General features: G+C 36.4%; 1 protein-coding gene across 3 annotated transcripts in view; it reads right to left on the reverse strand.

Moving 5' to 3' along the window:
• Window positions 1-20,972, reverse strand: part of LOC576214 (collagen alpha-1(I) chain) — a 58,726-nt gene extending 37,754 nt beyond the window's left edge. Inside the window, exons 1-4 of one of the 3 annotated variants that reach the window (XM_030974385.1) lie at window positions 20,302-20,972; window positions 19,409-19,477; window positions 17,834-17,893; window positions 1,620-1,724 (exon numbers count right to left, since the gene is read on the reverse strand). In XM_030974385.1, the coding sequence (XP_030830245.1) occupies window positions 1,620-1,724; window positions 17,834-17,893; window positions 19,409-19,477; window positions 20,302-20,676 (609 nt within the window). In that variant the 5' untranslated portion in view covers window positions 20,677-20,972. The remainder of the gene's footprint in view (window positions 1-1,619; window positions 1,725-17,833; window positions 17,894-19,408; window positions 19,478-20,301) is intronic. The other 2 variants (XM_030974384.1, XM_030974383.1) reach the window with 2 other exon arrangements.
• Between the last annotated feature and the right edge of the window lie 897 nt (window positions 20,973-21,869).

A 21,869-nucleotide genomic window follows, 5' to 3' on the forward strand; every position in this document is an offset into this window, starting at 1 on the left:
GTCCATCCCATCCATCAGTCAATGAGAGAATGATCTCTAATGACTAATTCAGATGTTACATGCCAATGTCTCTGTCAGATGGCTTTATGTATAACCTTGGTAGAGAGAGGGCTGAAACATGAGCCTAGCTAGAGAGGAACCCATTCACACTACAGATTAACGAGTGGTCTGGTTAAGATGGACCCAAAAGAACACTCAAGTAGAATATCCTTTTCCTTCATCTCTAATTAAATTGGTTTCATTACTTTAGTAACATTCACCCTTTACCGATAGAATGCATGTATCACATATTTGTCAGTTGGAGCAATGTCATTGTTACTCCAGCGGAAGTGCCTGGAAAATCACTAATTGCCGCTAAATTACCTCGTTAGGGATGTAATCTAGTGAAGATAACATTCTGGTAGAGCAACTTATGGTGCAGTTGTAACTTCAGACTTGTACATGTACATATACAAGTGTTTAATATTGTAACAAATGTTTCAAGGGAATGTTGGCCCAAGGGTTTCATGAGATGCTGTCCACCCCATGAAGAGGGGTCGCATTGATTTAAGTGTGAATGAGGTTTAGGTCATTAAACTCTCTTCAACATGAGATGAGCAGTCTACAGGGAGTCTTATCAGTCAGCATCGTCTTATCTCAGGCTGGTGAGCATTGACTGATACCACTGGTAACTTAGCTCTTCTGTCCCTCCTTCCACATAGCACTATATCTCCCTCTATCAACTATTTCCTCCTATCTTCTCCTTTTCTGTCTCTTTCAACCCCACCCCCCCCCCCCCCTCTCCCCCTCTTCCTTTCTCTCACACTCTCTTCCTCTCTCTCTCATTTACTTGATTCACTTCTTCTCATTCTTTCTCTCTCTCTCTTTCCCATTTTCCCCTTCACCCTTCATCCATCCTCTGGCTCACCTCTACCATGTATCTCTGTATATATATCTCTCTCTCTCTCTCTCTCTCTCTCTCTCTCTCTCTCTCTCTCTCTTTTTCCCATCTTCTATCTTCATAACACATCTTCTCCCTAATCTAAATGAGTAGTGTAGTAGCAGTACACATTATTGGATAACTTGTTTAGCACAAGGCCAACCTGCCACAAGGCCACTATTATCAATACCTTCCCTTCCTCTTCTCCTCCACCTAACTGTTCTCCTCCCTTATGACCAAATGATCCCTAGATTCTCCTCTTTCATCTTCTCTTGTCCTTGCATCTCAATGTTCAATGTTCATTCTTGTACATGTACCTTGACACAGTTCATTTCCGTGCTCAAACATTAATGCTATCAACCTTATAAAGATCACTAGGAAACAAAGATCATGTCAATGCAACTTCAGGAGAGCATCTTGTTGATGTTATCATCCTAATTATTATCCCCCCCCCCCCCACATGCACACACACTCACACACACATCTCAGTAAACGAGGGTCACCATAGTGACATCCTCATCATAATTCACAAATCAGAACATTCTTCTACACTTTAGGAAATGGCCATCATCATCATCATCATCAGATTTAGACACTGCCATCCCAGTCTCATCATCTACCCTCCCGTTCACCCTCTCTGTGCACATGATCACCATGACAACATGATGTTGAGGTGGGATGCGGGAGGGGGGAGGCTTACCCGGACATTATTTGCTGGAGTTGATGGAGTCTCGGCGTCATACTGGGTGAAGTATGTGATTGGCATCTCTGGCATGCTTGTTGGTTCATCCCCACTTCCTGAAAACTGATAGTAAAGACAAAGAGAAAAGACAGAGAGAGAAAAGAAATAATTAAAATGAGATCAAATTGACAGAACCCATGAAATATGATCTTAGTAACTTCTAAAGGTATACATGTACTGTGAATACAAATGACGAACTAAAACAAAAAGAGATTAAAAAATATATAACAGGAAAAATTACATGAAAAATGTCCTGTTGACAATTAGGATTAGATCTATGGATGAAAGACATAAAAAATGATTAATATTATACTGGATATAGAATACATAGAGAAAAACAAACATACACAAATGTACATGACAATAAAACTTTCAGTTCAATACAAATGATTGGTCCATACACAATGGATGTACAGTGTATATCAGAGCTTCACTAAAAATAAGAATAGAAACACTGTGAGAAGATCATCCCATCTCTATGAACAACGAGAAACTTTCCCATATGAAAATTGATACAACAAAATGAAACACAGTATTACAGTATACTGATACGAATAGGACAAACATAAAAAACATAGAGTAAAATTAATCTTGCCTTGATATGACAAAAAATGGTTCGGAATTCAATATTATAGATAGTACAGATGAATGTCTAAAAATCATCCAAACTTTCACCCTAAAAATTACAACCTCCTCTCCGCAGACACAAATAAATTTGCATCAGTATGCAAAAGCAGGCAAATTTATCTTATACATACACACAAAAACATAATCTTATTTGGAAACTTGTTTTAATTTTTAATTCTGGGGTGGTACATAAATGTTTCTAGTGTTTAAAAAAACATTCATGAGTCTATAAAAAATACTAAATATAAGCACGTTGCTAGTATATCCATAATAACAGATAAACAACAACACACCAGGTCATAAGAAGTTCAGACACGTTATATTTGGAAGAGAGAAGTTGATAACATCATGCTGATATGTGAAAGAAAGTACGAAGAATGTCAAGGTTCATCAGGTGAATAGGTGAATTCTTCCTAAACTCAAAACAAGACAGACAGTGTGGGAGGAGAATGTTTAAGGTAAAGTCTACATTTTGCATATGTTTTGTTGCGCACATTATACTACAAACTCAAGATAATTTGTTTGCATACACAGGCACGATTTATTATTGAAGTTGTTGACTCCTTTATTGTAAGAGTAGCACGATGGCGCAGTGTTCTTGTAACCGGGAGGTCCTGGGTTTGAAACTAATTAGATGTGGTACTAGTCACTAGTGTTTGGTAAGGCACTAATCTTCATTACCAAGTCCCTCAGAGAGGACTTAAAGCATATCGGTCCCTTGGTTGCTTACTAACAAGCATACACATGCTCTCTGAGCAGTCAGGTAAAACAAACAAAACAACCAAGCTAGGACCATGGACCTAGGACCTTCACAAAACTAATCATAAAATAGGTTATTGTTGTTCTATCAAAACTATTATAAAAAAATAAAAGGAATATCCTATATATTTTGGTTGCTAACTAGTACTGCACACTTTAAAAGGGGCGGGGCAGTTGTAGTTACCCCTCCCCATACCACATGATCCATTATAACACCCTACCAGTAGCAGTCAATCAAAGCTACTGTCACCATTTCTGGGGCATGGTCTGAACTTTTGACCAATCAAGTCTGATCAGCACAGAAAAGTGTTCTCCAACAAATTCCCAAAAAAGTTGAATGGGATATACCGAGAAGAAACTGAGGGAATGAAAAATCTTTTGATCTTGGCTGGGTTTATTGGAGTTATTCCAGGTGAGGAAATAGCTTTGGTGAAGGATAACGAGATGAGAAGGGATTTGGGAACTTGTGTTTGAAATAGGACAGCGTGAAAGGGGAGCTGTCTGGCTGAGAGAGCAAGAAAGACAGAGAGAATGGGAGAGAGAGGGAGAGAGAGAGAGAGAGAGAGAGAGAGGGAGGGAGGAGGGGAGGGGAGGGAATATATATGATTGGAGGAGGGTGGAATGTTTTGGTCCAAGAAATAAGTCGGGATTCGATGGATTTTGGGAGAGCATTAGATATGAGAGGAGATTGAGTAACACAGAACACAAGTGCTCATGATGACAAAACCAATGAGAGTATACAGGACAGGGGAATGTGAAAATAGAGTACCCCAAAAATCTGTAAAATGATAACCATCCAGTCAGATATAAAGACTGGAAATGATGGAAACCAGAATTAAATCTAACAAAATAAAATGACATGATCAAAGTGTCAAGAGGGGGGGGGGGGTGGTGTAACAACACTCATCTTAATTTGCTAATATTTTCAGAGAGTTTTTAGAGCTTTATCAGCATTTTGTAGGGGGAAGTTTACTATCATTCCTCAAGTTTACCTTGAAACACCTTTATCAAACCAGACATAAAAATGAAAAGGTTCACCAAAAATGTACCTTGCTTTTGGAGCTGTGATGACTGATTGGTCCTTTGATACCGCATCCTTTGAATTAAAGGAGACAGAACCGGGACACATTCCCAGGGTAGAGGAATGTGGAAACACCATGAATGACATAAAGCATGTTCACACTAGAGGATGTTCGATGCATGTCATATAAGCATATAAGCATATAAAGAATCACCATCTATTGAAAGGGGTGTATGCACACCGAATAACAAAAACTGTAGAAAGAACGTCTTATATGGAAACTAGTTTGAACAGGTCAGTTGACACGACAGCTGCCCAATCATCAGTACGCCCTTAAGATAAGCCCTTCCCACTTATACGTTTTCGTCTGATACATTCAGACATTTGAACCAGAGCATGACACTGATTCTCTATCGAGCTTTCATTAAAAATGATGCTCAAATATGCATTTCACTATACAACATCCTGACTAGAAAAATGAAGTGCCTGTCATATAGCTTTAATTTTTGTAAATATATCTAGGCATATGATGACTTTCGGTAGTCTGAACGAAAGGATATCATGGAAGAATTGTATGTTTTCAATGTCGAGGGGATATCAAGGGGAGCTGTGAAGGGATTAGGTAGAGGGATATCAGACGGGGGCAGATTAGGGATGGATCAGAGGGGAATGAATGACACGATGCCTGCTGGATCAAAGTAGGTCGGGATACAGACAGGTATGCAACATGGAATTCATTAGGTGGGACTAGGTATGCGAGGTATCACAGAAGGAGGGTGTAAAATGAGGAAGTATGTTTACAGGATGAGGCAAGAAAACAATATATGGGATCTATAGGTGAGAGAAAAGACTCAAGAAGACTTTGACGAGGGGGGGGGGGGGGTGACAGAGGGACTGTGTGGAGATGATGGAAGGATAGAGATGAGACAGAGAAAAAATGTGAGGAAAGAGATAGATGTTCATAAAGGGGAGAGGTAGAAGGATGGTTTAGGAACTGCAATTTAGGAACAAGATTGTGACAAGGCAAGAAAAAACATGGGATAGTATAGAAAGTAAGCACAAGAGAAAAAGAGCAAGAAAAAGGAGAGTGTAAGAGTGAGAGTTAAGAAAGCAAAAAAGAGTGAGAGTGAGAGAGAGAGAGAGAGAGAGAAAGAGAGAGAGACGATGGGCAGAAATAATAAAATCATGAAAGAAGAAGAGGAATAGATAGAGGTAGAGAGATAGCAAGATAAAGGAAAATGAGCAACAGAACAGTATCTGAGGGATGTTTATAGTCTGATGGATTCTGGCCGATAAGAATGACACAAAAGTGCAAAACCCTCAGCAGTAATATAAACTTGACTGTGAGAGCTGCATGCTTTCTTTTATCATTTTGGATTCATCACTGATTCACAAACATCCAACATGATTATACAATGACCCCTACAGAGATTTCTTCTCTCTTAACTCCTGGCCTCGCACGACAGGAAAATGAATTGACAATGACACAGATATTATTATTAAATGAGCACTGAGACTGGGACACTATCATCAAACCAATTTAATTTTAAATGGAAGGGTGTTTTGTTAAATTTTGGGTTGAATCACTGATTATTTCATAAATAACTAGGCCAAAATGGGGTGAAAGAAGTCAATTTCTAAGGAATCATATGATGAAAACACCAAAGAAATTGTTCAAAGTGAACTTTGAAAAATAGTATGAAACAAGAGTGAATAATGACACAGGGAAAAAGTGGCTTGACATTTGACAACATCAACTTTTTATATGAAATTCAAATAAACAACAAGAAAGTGATCCAGTGCAAAGAAAAATATGAAAGAATGAAATACAGCTGTACCATTTTGTGATAAACTACAAGACATAAAGACCCTACATGAAGGTCAGAAGTGACATTATAAAATAAAATCTTCCTTGACATTTTGTTTAGACAATGAATACCAATGCTATGAGGTGGAGATAACAACTTTGGCATGACAAATAAATTGTGACATCAGTTCCAAATAAAACTTCAACAAAAAGTTAACAGAGAAGTGATAAAAGAGGTATCCGAGACAGGGTGCTGATACAGATGACTGCACATAAATAGCACAGACTGAAATATGTAACTGTGACAGATAGTTTACAATAAATTCACAAAAGTTTTGAAACTTTTGATGGAGATTGCTTATGACAAGCACATGGTATTGGCATCAGGAGACAAAAGTCGCTGGATTATTTTTTGGATGGGAAAGAGTGGAGGATTTAATGGTTTGCAGTTTCTATAGGTGACAAATAGAGCATCAAGTAGGTTATTTAATGAATGCAACGAGACAAGATAGTACAAACAAATAAGAGAAGCATACAATTAGTCATGGGTAGAACAGGTTTCTATATCTGTTAGAAAGAGAGATGATACTTTATGTTCTTGAGTGAAATAGTGGATGGTTTCCCATAATAGAAATGAAATGGGAGTTATGGTCTGATCTCACGTTTTCAGTATTTTCAATATTTGTTCAGTTCTGCAGTATAGGCTCTCATGAGTCATAAAAAACTTCAATATAACATAATTCCATATTGAATATTGCATCCATGGGCATTCAGCATTCAAAGAACATTTTGAATATGATTGGGGGGGGGGGGGGGGGGGGGTTGAGCAGAAAAGTCATCACACTTTCATATTCTATAGCAGAAGTAACGAAAAATAAGAAATGAAAACATAGTAAACACAAATTATTGACTTGCAAAGTTTTGAAACTTTAACATTCCTGATTGAAGCAAAATTCAAATTGTAAATGGAGGGTGGAGAGGGGGAGGGTCTCACCCAGCCAAGGATCCAAACTACTTCTACTCAAGGGAAGAACTCCTTTAGTGATGATCTCTATGGGGAGTCAGTCTCACTGGTCACTGCCACAGTCTCGTTCATAGTCCCAGACTGTACTTTAAATAAAGCGTTACAAGCATAACATCTTCACCTATTTTCAACCACTTTAGAGAAAATGCTTGGCTAATCAACGTACTTCAACGCATATAAAAGAAATCTAAAACATGATTGACACAGAGTAATTTTGCTTTCCTTTGCAGGATCAACATTTTATTTAAGCCTTACAAATACAATGACTTTGATTGGAGACTATGGGGTCTGAAGAGGGCAAGTAGGTCACCGTCATCACTGTTATTGGATACTAATGGTCCTAAATATGATACTCATCTAACTATGTTTGAACTTGACCAGCCTACAGAGGCACAATCAGCATCTGCATGTAGATGAACTTTTCTCCATCTGTGGTGAGAAGATCTTAACTTAACTGTACACTACAATGAACTGTATTCAAGTTGATTCAACACAAGAGTGTGTTTCCTTTTCTTATATTTATCTTTGCTGGTCAGTCTGTCTGTCTGTTTTTGTCTGGTCTTTCCTTTCAAATCACTGTGTCATTCTATTTCCTTATAGCTCTGTGAAGTTTGACAATTTCAATACCATTCTCTGAAAAATAATGGCACACACTTTCTAATTTCGATTTGATCCCATCAAAATATTTTTTTACGATGAAAACAAATTATGAACAAACATTAAATCTCATCAGGTCTGTTTGTAAAGTGTGAGGAACATCAAGGCTAAGGCCATAAACTTAGATTATCATTTTTACTATTTATTCACTTCTATTTTGTAATTTTACATGGTGATCAAACAGCGCAGACTGAAACATACCATGACCATGAACACATCATTACCTTTATACAATGTAGAAGCAATGGTGATGCCATTGAAAAATAGTATTTTAAATAACGCAACTTTTGAAAATATTTCAATATATCCATAACCCAAAACAAACAGAAGTTACTTCGATAAGGAATAAAAACTAGAAAACATGCTCAAAACATTTATGATATTTCAAGTCAGAACCTCATTCCATTTCATTTTCATCTAACAATTATTGTGTGGTTAGCAATTTCAAGGCTGGAATTTTCCCCCAGAAAATTTAGACATCAATCATTTTGACATCTGTCAAATCATTTTCATACTTTTTTTTCTTCTTCAAAGAAACAGAACTGATTGCTATATGTAAATCAACCAGAGATATAAACCATTCCAACTTCCTTGCATGAAAATGTAATTTCTAAAACAGGTCTAAATGCTGTATATGATAATAAGAAAGCTTTCAATTAAAAGTTACATACTACAGAACGAATGAAAAATTCCAAATGTATGAAACATATTATATAGAAGATTAAGCTACAATTGAATTCATGGGAAATTTGTTGGTGGATTAAAGGCAATTGTTACTTTTCTAGATATGTCAGAAAAGATCCATATCATTTAAATAGTTTTGGAAGTAATTTGGAATGACACATTCAGGTTGTGACTAAAAGGATTTTGACCTAAATAAAATTTCATATTGTGCAACCACTTCCTAGACTATTATGAAGTTGTCCAAAGTGATGCATTTCAATTCTTAGTTTTGATGTAGCTTAAAATCACCCAAGGTATGCACTGTGATGATTGCAATCTTGGCCCTGGAGCAGATAAATTGATGACTATTTCAGGGTAGCCCCAGCCATGACAAAGTATTAAAAGTATGCAGTATTTTACCTATTTCTAGAATAGCTGCAGGTCTATTTTTCACTGATGATACTAGGAAATATTGTTCATCAAATTAACTTCAGTTCTCCTTTATTTTTGTTACTCGATCACTGTCAACAATCAAAGCTCCTGAAATAACTTGTAAAATTGTTTCCATTGTCAATTTTAATTTCCTCTTTCTCAGAGGTTGGGATGATATGATGCCAAAATAAATGAATGAACGACAAAGGAAATGAAATAATTAGATCATCTTTTATCATTGCATATGCAGAAGGTCATGGACAAATCCCCCAAAGCTTTAAAGTCTATTTGTGATACAGTAATAAACATCCGACTAGCTATTTAAAGAAAAAATTATGTGTAACTGTATGGACCACATTGTAATTCAAACAAATGCATAATATGGCATTATAGTTCCAGAGATATTCAAATGGATTTATAACATCATTCCTAGCAACCATTTTGTTGTCAGGGCCAGCTACAACTAATCATCTAAAATATCAAGATGATCAGGTCTCGATAAGAAGCAGAAGTGATTGTGAATTCATTTATACATTGCCTGAGTTTTTTCTCCCTGAGTTTTGTTTTCTCCCCCTTCAAATGTCTTTAAGAAAATGCTGTTAAATCTCATGTTCCAATCTAGAGGAATCATAATAAAAATAAACAATTAAAATAAATTCTGGAAATTTACATCATTAGCTAACAACTAATATAGGATGTTTACAATTCATTACAAAGCATTAAAGGCAGAAAAATAATCAACTGAGCAAATAACAAGTGAAGGCAAATTGTTCTTTATCACATAAACTTTCCAATGTGTTTTTTCAAACATTTTCTGATTGAGAAACAAACAATTCAACCTCCAAAGAAGAAAATAGAGGTAAATGTACATGTATATTAAACCACGGACCTACTACGAACAGTCCTTTAAATGTCTGTTTGTTTTTCCATTCAGCATGTGTAGCGGGGCCTGTCTTGATGCCCAAACATATACAAGGCATTTACAGCAGGTTGACCATGGCAGTCAATCCTTAATCAAGATCACTCGTTAATCAAACCAAATGGACCAGGAGATGTAGGATGATATGACTTTGATAACAAACCATCCTGCATCGCAATTAAAGGAAAACACCATCCTCTTCACTGGAAAAACATATTCAAGAGAATAGTTTACATCAATAATTTTCCATATTTATTCAGTACAACGAAATATGTCTCTGTGTGCTGTGTGAAGAAGAAAGTCTGAATATATATTCACCATAAACACTTCAATCCGGACCCCAAATAAAAAACGTTTGAGGGATGTGGGGACTTGCTTAAGGATCAAATCATGATCATTTTTCAAGATTATAAAGGCTGCATAATCAGCATGTTTTCTCCTAATATATAACAAGGCCTATATGATCAACAATCTGCTTTTTCCATCTCCAAAAACCTCCTTAGTACGACTAACAAGTGATGTTCTGAGAGTCTCCAGTCCTTAGTAGTTCCCAATCAGGACCAGTTTTATCCCTTTGAATCTTGTTGTTCCACCCACAGAGGTTTGCCAAGTTCAATCGTCCCTACCAATTCATCATCTACCGGTAGCAAGGGTGCAGGAGTCTTACCCCATCACAATCCAGATGGTTTCCTCTAGTGACTTAATGGGGTAATTAATTGCGAGAAGTATGCCTAATACATGATGGTTGCACCAGAGACTGGTAGCAACCGCATTCCACTGCACTGACTATGCCAAGCCAAGACGGGGAGTAAAGTCCATAGGGATACCGCTTTCTACGCAGCTGGCAGGCCGGGTAACCCATGAATAAAAAGCCACCGGGTGCAATATTCATCCAATATAGATCCAAAATAGAATCTGTAGATACCAAAGTCATTATAACTCTTTTCAAATTCTAGGTGGAAAAGCCAAATGAAGGTACCGTAATTAACGTTATATAAACCACCCTCGTTTTTTAACCGCACCCCTCTTTTTCGCCCTTAAATATTATTAATTTTTTTTTTGGCCGACTTTTTTTTTGCAGACTTAAAAAACAGTAGAGGACCTAGGATAGAACCTTGTGGTACGCCGTGTAATAGAAGAAAAATTGGAGGAATTATTTTTATCAACTACATATTGAAATCTATCAGAAAGATTACTTTCAAACCAAGATGACAGACAAATTTGAGTGTTGTTCTAGTTTCCGAGTGGTGAGTCAACACACCGATTACTGAGCTGGGAGACATTGCCAGGTGGAGAGGCATAAATTGAAACTTTAAAAAAAAAAATTGATGTACCGTGTGTAAACCACACCCCCGAATTTGAATTTTTTTCAGCGGCAAAAAGGTGCGGTTAATACACCGTTAATTACGGTAGAAGAGCAAGAACACACAAAGCCAAAATCATAGGACATTGCCTTATATGTTACTATAGTCCATCACAGGTATTATTACATGATCATTTGTCATAAGTAGATAGCTCTATTAGAGCTTGGATCAGACCTAATATGAAAACAAATAAAACTTTTGTTGTAAATCATGAAATGATACATACTCAATAGTGTCAAAAAGACTCCAATGGAGCTATGATTTAAAACATGATTAAGCTTCATAAGACTTAAGCGGGCTCCCAAAGTTTTGACTAGTACCTAACCTTTAACCAGGGAGGTAGAGTCTCACCTCTCTACTTTAACAAATCATCTTTCAGCACAATCTGGAAATATTGGCAAAAATTTCTCACCACAAAAACCATTGCCAGCCCTACGGCTTACAATATGTTAATACCATTAAATAAAAGTTGATGAATCTTACTTTTTTTCCTGTCATTTTGATCTCTTTTGTGTGTCACCTATAAGTATAGCTACCTGAAATATATTACACCTACACTATAAATATATCTAATAGCCTATGTAAAAGTTTGTTTTGTGGGGGAGGTGTGTTTCCGTGACAGGAAAAATTAAAAATAACTTAGCAACATAATTTTTAAACCAAAGTAAAGTAGAGTTTATTATCCAATAATAGTCCAATAATAACATGAAAATAATTTATATTTATTTTCTAAATATGTAAAGGTTCCTCTAATTACAATTCAAAGCACTAAGTGATTTTCCATCTGCTGGTAAAAACATCTAAAACATCCTTTTCTTCTTCATCTGGAGCCATCCTGTCTGTCGGTGTAGCATATGACCAGCAATAACCTCTACTCCACAAGCTCATCATGGCTGTGTATCATTTTGCAGTGTGTTGGAGTCGGCTACTGCACTCTCATCAAACCGGGCTTGATCAATGCTTTGTGCCATCACTTTTTGCAGTTCTTGCAGTATTTTCTTAACGATTGTGCTTCTATCAAGTACATAGCTATATGTTTTATGAAAGTACATGGATACCAAATGCACAAGTTTGAGACAAATCTAATAAGAAGTTTTTTTTAAAGTGATAATGATTTGAAGTTTTGAAGATCCCTAAAAAGTAGACAAATTGTCATTTTTTCTTTGCAAATGTACATTATATTCATTTCTTCCGCATGTAAAATTTTCTCTTTTTCTTTGAAAGGAAAATGGAAATCCATGGAATATTTGGTAGATAACAAAGAGTTAAACCATTATATGTAGGGATCTTAAAACTTTAACATTAAATTTTGTTCCTTTTTTTTTCTTTTCCATCAGATAGTTTTCAAATGTTCACTAAAAATGTCTTGCTTCTTTTACATTTACTGGAATCAACTTGATAACAAAGAAGACTTCGGCTTTGAGACCAAGACAGTGCATCAGGCAGTCTCTCAACTCAAATCATATTCCCTAAAGCACTGCTTATGGTAAACCGATCAACAGAACGAAACTACATTCATGAATGACCTAGGTAACCCTAAGCGGAAGAATACTTGTTTTGTATTGGTGTTTCATATGTATTCAAATCCCATGTGCAACATAGGAAACATTCAATCATTTTGGACCTGCAATCTGAGCTCTGAGAGTTTTGACAGGTAATGCTATCATATCAATAAAAAGAGGGGGGAAGGCTTGGTTGTTGATTCATATTTTCCATAGCATTGTATTGTTTTCCATTCAATTACTTGAAACTTTAACATCAAAATGAATGACATTAGATTTGTATGAAGATGGTGTAAAACTACCACCAGAATGAAAACGTTGACTCAAAGTTTCAATTTTGAAATTAAATATTTGACAGATTGATATTACTTTTCCTCCTTAAAACAAAGGTCCATGCAGAAAGAAATTATTATGAAACCTCTAGTATATCATTACCAAACTACATAATTACATTACATAATATATGGATTATGGGCCCTAATTCTCCTGTTATTTATGGCCAAGGTTTCTCTATTAACCAAAGTCCAACTTTTCTCCCTCTATCATCTATTCTATTTATTATAGCATCCATGGGTAAAGAGCATTCCATTTATTTCCATCCCCGCTCCCAATTCAATCAAACTCCAAAAACAACCTTGGTATAACAAATGCAATTTGGCCAAGAACAACCGCTAGATGAATCACTCCCGAGTATCTCAACTACAGTAGCCATGACATTGGGTATTCTATTCTAATCCTTTTGATGTTTGACACTGATGGGTGAGGTGTGCTACCTGTGAATTATTAGCATCCATCATCACGGTCCATACCCATCGCCCTTGATGACCTTGACAAAGACCTGGGACCCGTTTCACAAAGCCATTTTCAATGACAAATGAAAAAAATCAGTGATAAATCTGCTGATGACCAATTAGAAGCAAGGATTTCAGTAGCTTATAACAAAAACTGTCCTTTGTCACTGATGACAAGTTTTGTGAAACACCCCCCTGGACAAAAACAACCTGTTCATGGACTGGATACAGGTGACTTGATCTAATCAGGGATGCTGTTATGTCTCTGATCATTTCACGGAACTGTTCAGTTAGCAGCTCAATGGGAGATGTATCTGGTATGTAGAGGTGTACGTCATACGGTCATGGTCAAGTAGACACATCTCCGAATAGTGTTGATCAACAGTTTGCAGCAGAGTCCCGGTCCTTGCACTTGTGGCCTTTGGCAAGGCCGCTATCTTCATTTACCCCTTTCAATTACCCAGGTGAGGAAAATGGGTATCTGGAAGGGTAAAAATAAGTTCTGAGTCCATGACCTCACAGATACAAGGTCATTGTTCTTCCTCTTAGCATAGCCATCGCAACTCTGCAATGCATACATTCTTATTTCCTCACTAAATCAATACCTAGCCAATCAGGTGTTGATTTAAGGGTCTGTTATGGAAAGAACTTGATGAAAATGTTTTTGCATTGCGTGTACAGGGGTAGGGGAATTAACCATGCAGAGTCTTCCAAATGCTTGAAATCCATGGAATGGAAATAACTTCCTACGATTAACACTGGTCCTGTAGCAGAAATATTGCTTTAGATATAAATGTCTATCCAATAAACCTGTTGATTACCATTGAAGATCCACATTTGGATCAAACTACAAACTGTTTATGCTAGATTAATTGGAAATAATATTGTCTCAATTATATCAGACACAATTCGTTAAATTATAATCTCTTAAATACTCAAATGGAAGAAATTTTTCTACAGATAGACCAATGGATCTTCAAACAACCTGTAATATCATTTGACCCTTACAATGTAGCTCATCTTGAAAGTATGCATTGCATCATACAGTTTACTTTAAAAATGACTCAAGTTGACAGACTTCAGGAAGTCTTTTGTGTCTTATTGTGCGACAACTTATCTGTAATAACCCTTTATTGCGACAATACATCACACAGTTGATCTTTTAAATTACATAAGTTGACTGACTTTTGGCACAACTTCTTTTGTGTCTTTTCGGTGCCGCACTTTAGTAAATGCCTTTTATAGCAATCGTTCACTTCCCTAATCACTTGATGTTCTTAAGAGATAATTGGATTTATGGAGGTGTAAACGGCCCACCCTTTGTTACATGTAGTCACTAGTCTATAGACTATAGTCTCAAAGGTGTCAGCAAGATTTATTGGTCGTATTTGTACACATATTCTTATTTTCTGTCTCAAATTTATGTTTTTTTAATTTTTTACTCCTCCACAGTTGCTATAAAAGGCATTTACTTGTAAGTGCGGCACCAAAAAGACACAAAAGAAGTCAGTCAGTAATTTTACATTCTTTCCTTCTGTATTCAAAGTTATCCCCTCATTCCAAATATAATGCCTTTTAGCCTACTGTTCTCCTTGTACTGGACCTAATGTTTTCCTCCTTCTCTTGTACCTCCTGTCTCTAGTTCCTTCTGCCAATCACCTCGCTCACTTCATTGACATTTATAGCTGGTAAACATGTGTAACTTAAGCTATTACAATGCCTTTAAATATTCATGAAACACTTTTCAACTTTTTAGAATTGTTAATTTGCACATGATATTTTTTTTCCGTATGAAATAGCTCCTAAATGAATGTAAATATTTTTGTTGGTTGTTTCACATGCTCTGATATGCAATCACCATGAATTCATTCACATAAAAATCTAAAGGAATTTTGATTTAAAATTATGGCGTAATTGTCCAGCTGGGGACGCATCAAATCTAGTTCCTAATGTAAATCCTCTAGTTGTTTGAGAACAGAAAGGGAATTTTTAAAAAACACAGCCATATCATATTTAAGTTTCAAAAGAATTACAATATATATCTAATTCATGATTCAGAACATTCACAGGTGGTAAGTGTCATTTCCCCCTGGCACCCCCATATATTGCCACTTACAAAAGGAAGGGGAAAAAGTCATACTCAAACATGAATTTGTAACACTTTGATGAAAGTCACAGTTTAATGATTGTCCTCATTTTTTGTAATAAGGGCAAAAAGTACAGATGAACCTGCTAGTAATAGCTCCTTCATTCTTATTTCAGCCCTCTTAGTCACAGCTCATTAGGTCTAACACGCAAACGGGACTGCTTCATACTGATCTCAAGCTTTCCTGACTAATAACCCTGTCACACCAACAAGATGGACAATAGTCAAAACAAAATATGACCAAAGTGCACTTTGTAGTCTCTACACAATGACAACCAAGCCCCCTCCCCCCTCCCCCTCCCCCCCCCCCCCCCCTCCCCCCCTCATACTGTCAGTATAAAAATCTGTTCAGCAAGTTCAAGATCAGATCCTAAACCAACTCATAACTGCTTAAGGGCCGACTTTATTGATAATTGACCTAAATAAAGCCAACAGTAACATGACGTCACCTCATGTGCTCATGATTTTTGTGATTATCGCTTGTTTGGGACCAGTTTTTCAGTGTGGCTGGGGTACTAGGACTAGCCTCTGAACAGGTGCCAAGTACGTTGCAGAGGAAGGGCAACCCAAGTAGCCACTTAATAAGTTAAATTGCTATTTCTGTAGGGATTCAAGGTTACATGCTTCTAGGAAATGGTGGGGGGACATCACAGAAGAACGAGTTCAACAAGATGACAAATCCGGACCTGACCAATCCGGACCATCGGCCATCAAGGAAAAGGTGGGAATTGCCATCATGATGATAGAAGAATGAGATGACCAATCTATGGCCGACAGCCCTCCAGGAAAGGCTAATAATTCTTCTGGAAACATTCTGTATCAAGTTTTGACTTTGATTTGTCTGTTCAGCGCTAGAAGGTCATTAATGCTGTTGAAGGATAAAGAGTTAACACCCCTCTGGCTCTGAACAGATGATAAGTTAAATATTATACTTAGCTGTGAAGGTATCATAGCGTATTGCCTGCTGAGAGCCAGAAGGGCATTAACTCTGCATGTAAATATACATCAAGGTGGACTTAGTAAATTGATACAATGAACACACAGAGACTAATATTACTCACAAGGATATCAAAATATCTTAAGAAATAGGTCAATATCATGGACATCACAAAGAATATAGATATACATAGAAATGGTCGACTTAATGAACATTTAAATATACACTTAGCACACGTATATAGGGGTCGACTTAATGAACAGTTAAATATATACTTAACATATATATATATAGTTTTCAACATGCAATTCACATTAAATAAGCAGTACATTTATGTGTATTTTTTTAACAGTGTTAACAGTGCAAACAGTGCAAACAGTGAGGCATAGCAATTTGTTAGAAATGACATGAAATATAAAGTGTTCGTTAAATTACAACAGCCACTGGTTAATTGATTTGTTTGTTAGTAATAAATAATAAGTTTGGTGTTAATGAACAGATTAAAACGACTTCTGGGAATACAGGTGATGGCTAATGACTAATAAACTCCCTGCCTGCTTACACTGACCCACAGCTATTGCATAATATCTAGCCATTTTAAAGAGCATTCTACACTGGTTAATGCTTACAGGAACTGTCATAAAAGGTCATACACTTCCATAATAGTGAATTTATGTGTCTAATTTGGGGAGATATACAAGTAACGGATAAGATTAATGGACACTTCAAAAAGTTTTCATGTGCCACAGGCCCAAGAAAAATGGTAAGGTGCAATCTTTTTAGAATTCAGTTATTGTTAGGTTATTCTTCATCTGTCTTCTTGCATTAGGTTCTACAAGATTCATGCAATACAAGTGTTCAGTTTCTCCAAAATTAATGTGCATGGGTTGTGTGGGCGAGTACAGAAGCTTATGCTACATAGGCACCAACAAGGAAAGTATGCCTTAGAGGGATTCATTAGTAATTTTACATTTGCATGAATTTCTGCAACTACAACAAAAAACTCCCTAGCTTTTTGTTTAATCAATCTATTCTGTGGCTTCTCCTTTAAAGCTAATACATTACACTAAAGCTGTTATGCAAATAGTACTGCACATTTCATATAAGTATCTTTTTTTTTTACTGCATTCCCTTATATAAAGCATGGGCCTTTTATACTCTAGAGTGCACAGAATTAACTTCAAAATATTGTTAAAGACTGTTGTTAATGCAATTTCTGCTACTTTGCTATTACTGCTTATGACCTGTGCATTTGACTCATCTCTTTGCTCACAAACATTTATCCCCCCCCCCCATAAAACATATGCCGATACATTCACCCTAGTTAAGATAAATACAAGTATTAAACGGTTCAACAGACATCTAACATACAGGACATTTTACTTTACTCCCAATTCTTGATCGAAAAAGGCACAAAGATTGACAACACCGATGATACCACACGTCCAACAAAAAGGTACCCTTATACCCAAATTTTATTAAATGGGGTGCAAGGATTTATAAATGAATAAATTAAAACTTACTACGAAGGCCCAATCCTCTCCAGCACTTTCTCTGAGTGCCATGGAACCGCTGCCCGAGATCTTCACGAGTAGGGAAGAAGTAAGCAGTGGAAAGCAATGGATGCACAAATGGCCAAAGGTTAATTCAGATCAAGATAAATATATATTGAAATCAAGCTTCGGTGAAAGAAAATAAAAAGGCAATAAAATATGGTTAATGTATGCAAATGAAAATAAAAGCAAATTAAAACAATGGAGAGCTTTTTAATAGAAACTATATTTGGAAAACTACTTAAATTTCAAATATTATGATTTTAATTTGGTTTTTACTCCAATATAGATTAATATCTCTACTAGTTGGTTTCAGTGCTTGTTAATTTGAAATGCACAGTGATGGACTAAAAATAAATTGTAATTTTAAAATTCAGTGTGACTTGAAATGTGAAATTTATTGACAAAAACATCAACCACTTGATAAGCACTTTCTCTCTCCACTATCACGTGATATAAGCAGTGCAGTGTAGGATCTTTCTATCAAAATGTGTTACATTCCAGTTGCTCTGCGGTACTTCATAGCCTTTGATCACTAGAAAATTTTCACTGCATAAAACTTTGAAAATAAACATGCATGATTAAATAGAGGTGATAAATAGCTGCACCACTCATAATAAATAATATTTGCATGATTCATGCAAGCAAGAGCAAAGCATGTAATAAATAATACTGCAATCATTCTTGCAAAAGATGCATTTCATAATTTCTCTAGCTTTTTTTCTCAAAGAAAGATGTCTATTGAAGTATGCTCTGCAATATTTAATACCTTTTTTTAGACTGAAAAACTAATTCAAGGCCATATGAATATATATTTCTTTCTTAATTAATTACCAAAGTATTAAAGCTATCCACTAAGAGGTACAAAACTATAAATGAAACTATGAATGAATAATATTCTAAGAGAAAATCCGGTTAAGCAGTTAAGTGGCCTCCCAATTGGTATGAACGGTAAATTCTAACTATATTATTTAAAGGAAAAGTGGGAATGGGTGTATGAAAGTGTTTAATAAACAGTGAAGGAAATTAATTAAGGATGTGTATATTTTGAAAAATCATTGAAATTTAGTAGGGCCTTTATTAAAAATACGTTGAGATTCTACTTTCAAATTATGGCAATGGAACAAAAAGGAGAATGGAATAGAGTTCAGATTCGATGTAGTATATTTCAATGCCTATCTTATACTTTCATGTGGGGGGGGGGGGGAATGAAAAAAATTGTCAGGATCTCTTTTCTCAAGTCATTGCATCATGTGATACTAATTAATAAGGACAAACAAATCTCATTACTAACAGATTACAACTTGTTGCCCTTGGCAATGACTTCTTCCATTATTTCCTCCGATTACATTAAAGTTCAAGTTGTACCTCTATTCTACTAAAAGTAAGCATTATTTGAATTACATGAATGCCATACCTAAATATATCTTGCAAACATATTTTTTATTATTTCATAAAATTCTTCTTTTTTATCATGCATATTGGAATTATGACAAAACTCCTTGCTTGCAAAGGAGTGTTTAATACATAGGCTAGTACACTTACTTCACCGATTGGGCAATGTTCTTCTGCCGAGTCTGCACTGTTAGTGATAATAATCTGTTGGATATCCCCCTAGAAAAAACAATAACACAAGTACGGAAAGATGTTAATAACTAGATTATATTGCTCATCAAATAGCATTATAATTTTTATTTTTAAATAGCAAACTGACCAATAAAGTTGGCTTCACTCAATGTTTAAGTGATATGATGAAGTTGATCATACTTACTTTTAATTGGTTGCTTACAAACAAACATTAATGCTTTTTTAAGTTTATCTACAAACTATAAAGTTTGGCCAATAAACTGAAATATGTTATGGCTCAATCTAAAAATATTGTTGGGTAAAAAGTAAAAAGTAAAAAGCCAAAAAAACATATTTTGGTCCAGTTGTTCATTTTCCAATTTTGTGGTAGATAGATAGAGAAATATTATAGAGGATCCAAAAACTATCAATCTTAATGATACAGATGACTTACAGATTGAAATGTGCTGTGTAGATGAAGTCAAATTAAAGGTTCAAACTTTATTCAACAAAATGTACAACTATTAGCCATGCATCATTTGATGTTCTTCTGCCTCTTCTCAACAAAGGCGTCTATTAAGATAAGCAAAACTACACACCTCCCGTACAAACTAGGAGGGGGGGGGTTGATTTTTAAAAAAATGGTGCTCCATTCCCCCCCCCCCCCCCCCCCCCGCTTATTCGCAGGCTTATTCGCAGGCTGATTCGTCGCTAAATATAAAAATGAAGTGCTCATTACCCTTTTCGGGTTTAGTCGCCTTCCTCCCTCGCAATGCCCATCTCTCACCTCTGGCTCAAAGTTGTCAACCCTAACACCGCCCCCCCCCCCCCTTAGAAAAAGCTTGTACAGGCTTGCTACACTAATTACTTACCCGATATTGCACCCGTTCTCCCACTGTTCCTAGATGTCCAATGAAAAGGGGAGCCATCTGTGGTATCCTGATGTGCCATCCTTGATTTTTATCGAAAAATTGCATACCAAGTTCCTGACAGTCTAGAAACAGGGTAACCTGGTTGTCCCTTATACTCAACGCCAGTTGCGTCCAATGGTTTGTGAAGGAAGGCACGAGAAAGGCTGCTACCTCTGTCGACTCACTGGTATAGTCTATGTTAGTAAGTATGAGGCTTATTCTCATCTGCTCTATAGACATGCTGGTAATGTTCACGCTGAGGATGATGGTCTGGTGGTAGGGGTCTGTCACACCAAAGACTGTACCCCTGCTACCGCTGTAGGGGCGCAGCAGCATCAGGATGGAGAATTCAGGGAAGTTGGCAGAGAAGTCTGTGGGCAGGATGATCTCAGCATGCCGGCCTGCGTTGGAGTCTCCTTCAAATTTGAATGCAGCGCCAGTCAGACCCTCTGTGAAAGTCACTCCATTAGGGAGGGGATGGCCAATGACTTGAAGTACATCTTGAGTAATCACATCTGAAAGATAGAAGGAAAAATGGTGGTTAGGGCAAAAGTAGCAAGAATTTTCAAGGAAGCGAAAATTATTTAATAGCAGTATTTCTTTAGCCCTGAGCAGTGTGTAAGAACAATTTATTCCAGTTTATTAACTCTGGAATCAAATTACCTATGATATACAATTTAATGGCTACATATGACGAAACTTAGCAGTAGTTCAATGAGTATACAAAACTCACATAAATTCCTTTTCTCCTTCTGAATATATATATCACTTCACTTCTTTCTTCATCCCCCTTTAAAAAAACAAATAGTACAAATCTTTCGAATGACATTTTCTTGCTTCTTTCTCTGATCATCATCATCAACTCCAACATTCCAAAGTCTGACCCATACAACTAAGGTCAAAGTTCGTGTCCAGTCTGTGTCTATAAAAGTCCATCCATTATCCTTTCTGACATTTTAATCAGCCACAACAAACATTTCACAGCCACAACTTGACAGTATCAATGGACCAAGCATCACCACATGGCGGAGATATCGGTCCCTTTGGGTCATTTTGTAAGATCCTTTTCACACTTGAAACTTATCACAGCCACACTGCGACAATATAAATGGACCACACATCAGTAATAGTGTAGAGATATTAAGTACTTTCCTCAATTCCATTCACACTTGTAACTAATCTGACAGGGACCTTCAAAACATCTTAAAATGCTAAGATAATATTACCAGTATTTCATTCTAAGCTTCATTCTGGAATATCAGAATATGCTCACTAAGGAGATTACTTAAAAGAGGATCAAACTCGCATATTCGACATTACAAGCTTATATCTTGAACACATGAAGCCAGAATAATTCCGCCAATCTTACTGCAATAACATCTAGAGTCCAAACAGGGCTTCACAACCACTAAGCCTTCCTCCTTCTCAATCAGACAGTCACTGACTCCCTGACCTGAGTTGACACTAAATACTATGGCCTGAGGTGAAAGGTCGTTCAGATCCAGGCCTTCTAGGAATGGAGATGGTGT

This window comes from Strongylocentrotus purpuratus, unplaced genomic scaffold, assembly GCF_000002235.5.
Source record: "Strongylocentrotus purpuratus isolate Spur 01 unplaced genomic scaffold, Spur_5.0 spur5_scaffold_7, whole genome shotgun sequence".
In the NCBI taxonomy this organism is placed as follows: domain Eukaryota; kingdom Metazoa; phylum Echinodermata; class Echinoidea; order Camarodonta; family Strongylocentrotidae; genus Strongylocentrotus; species Strongylocentrotus purpuratus.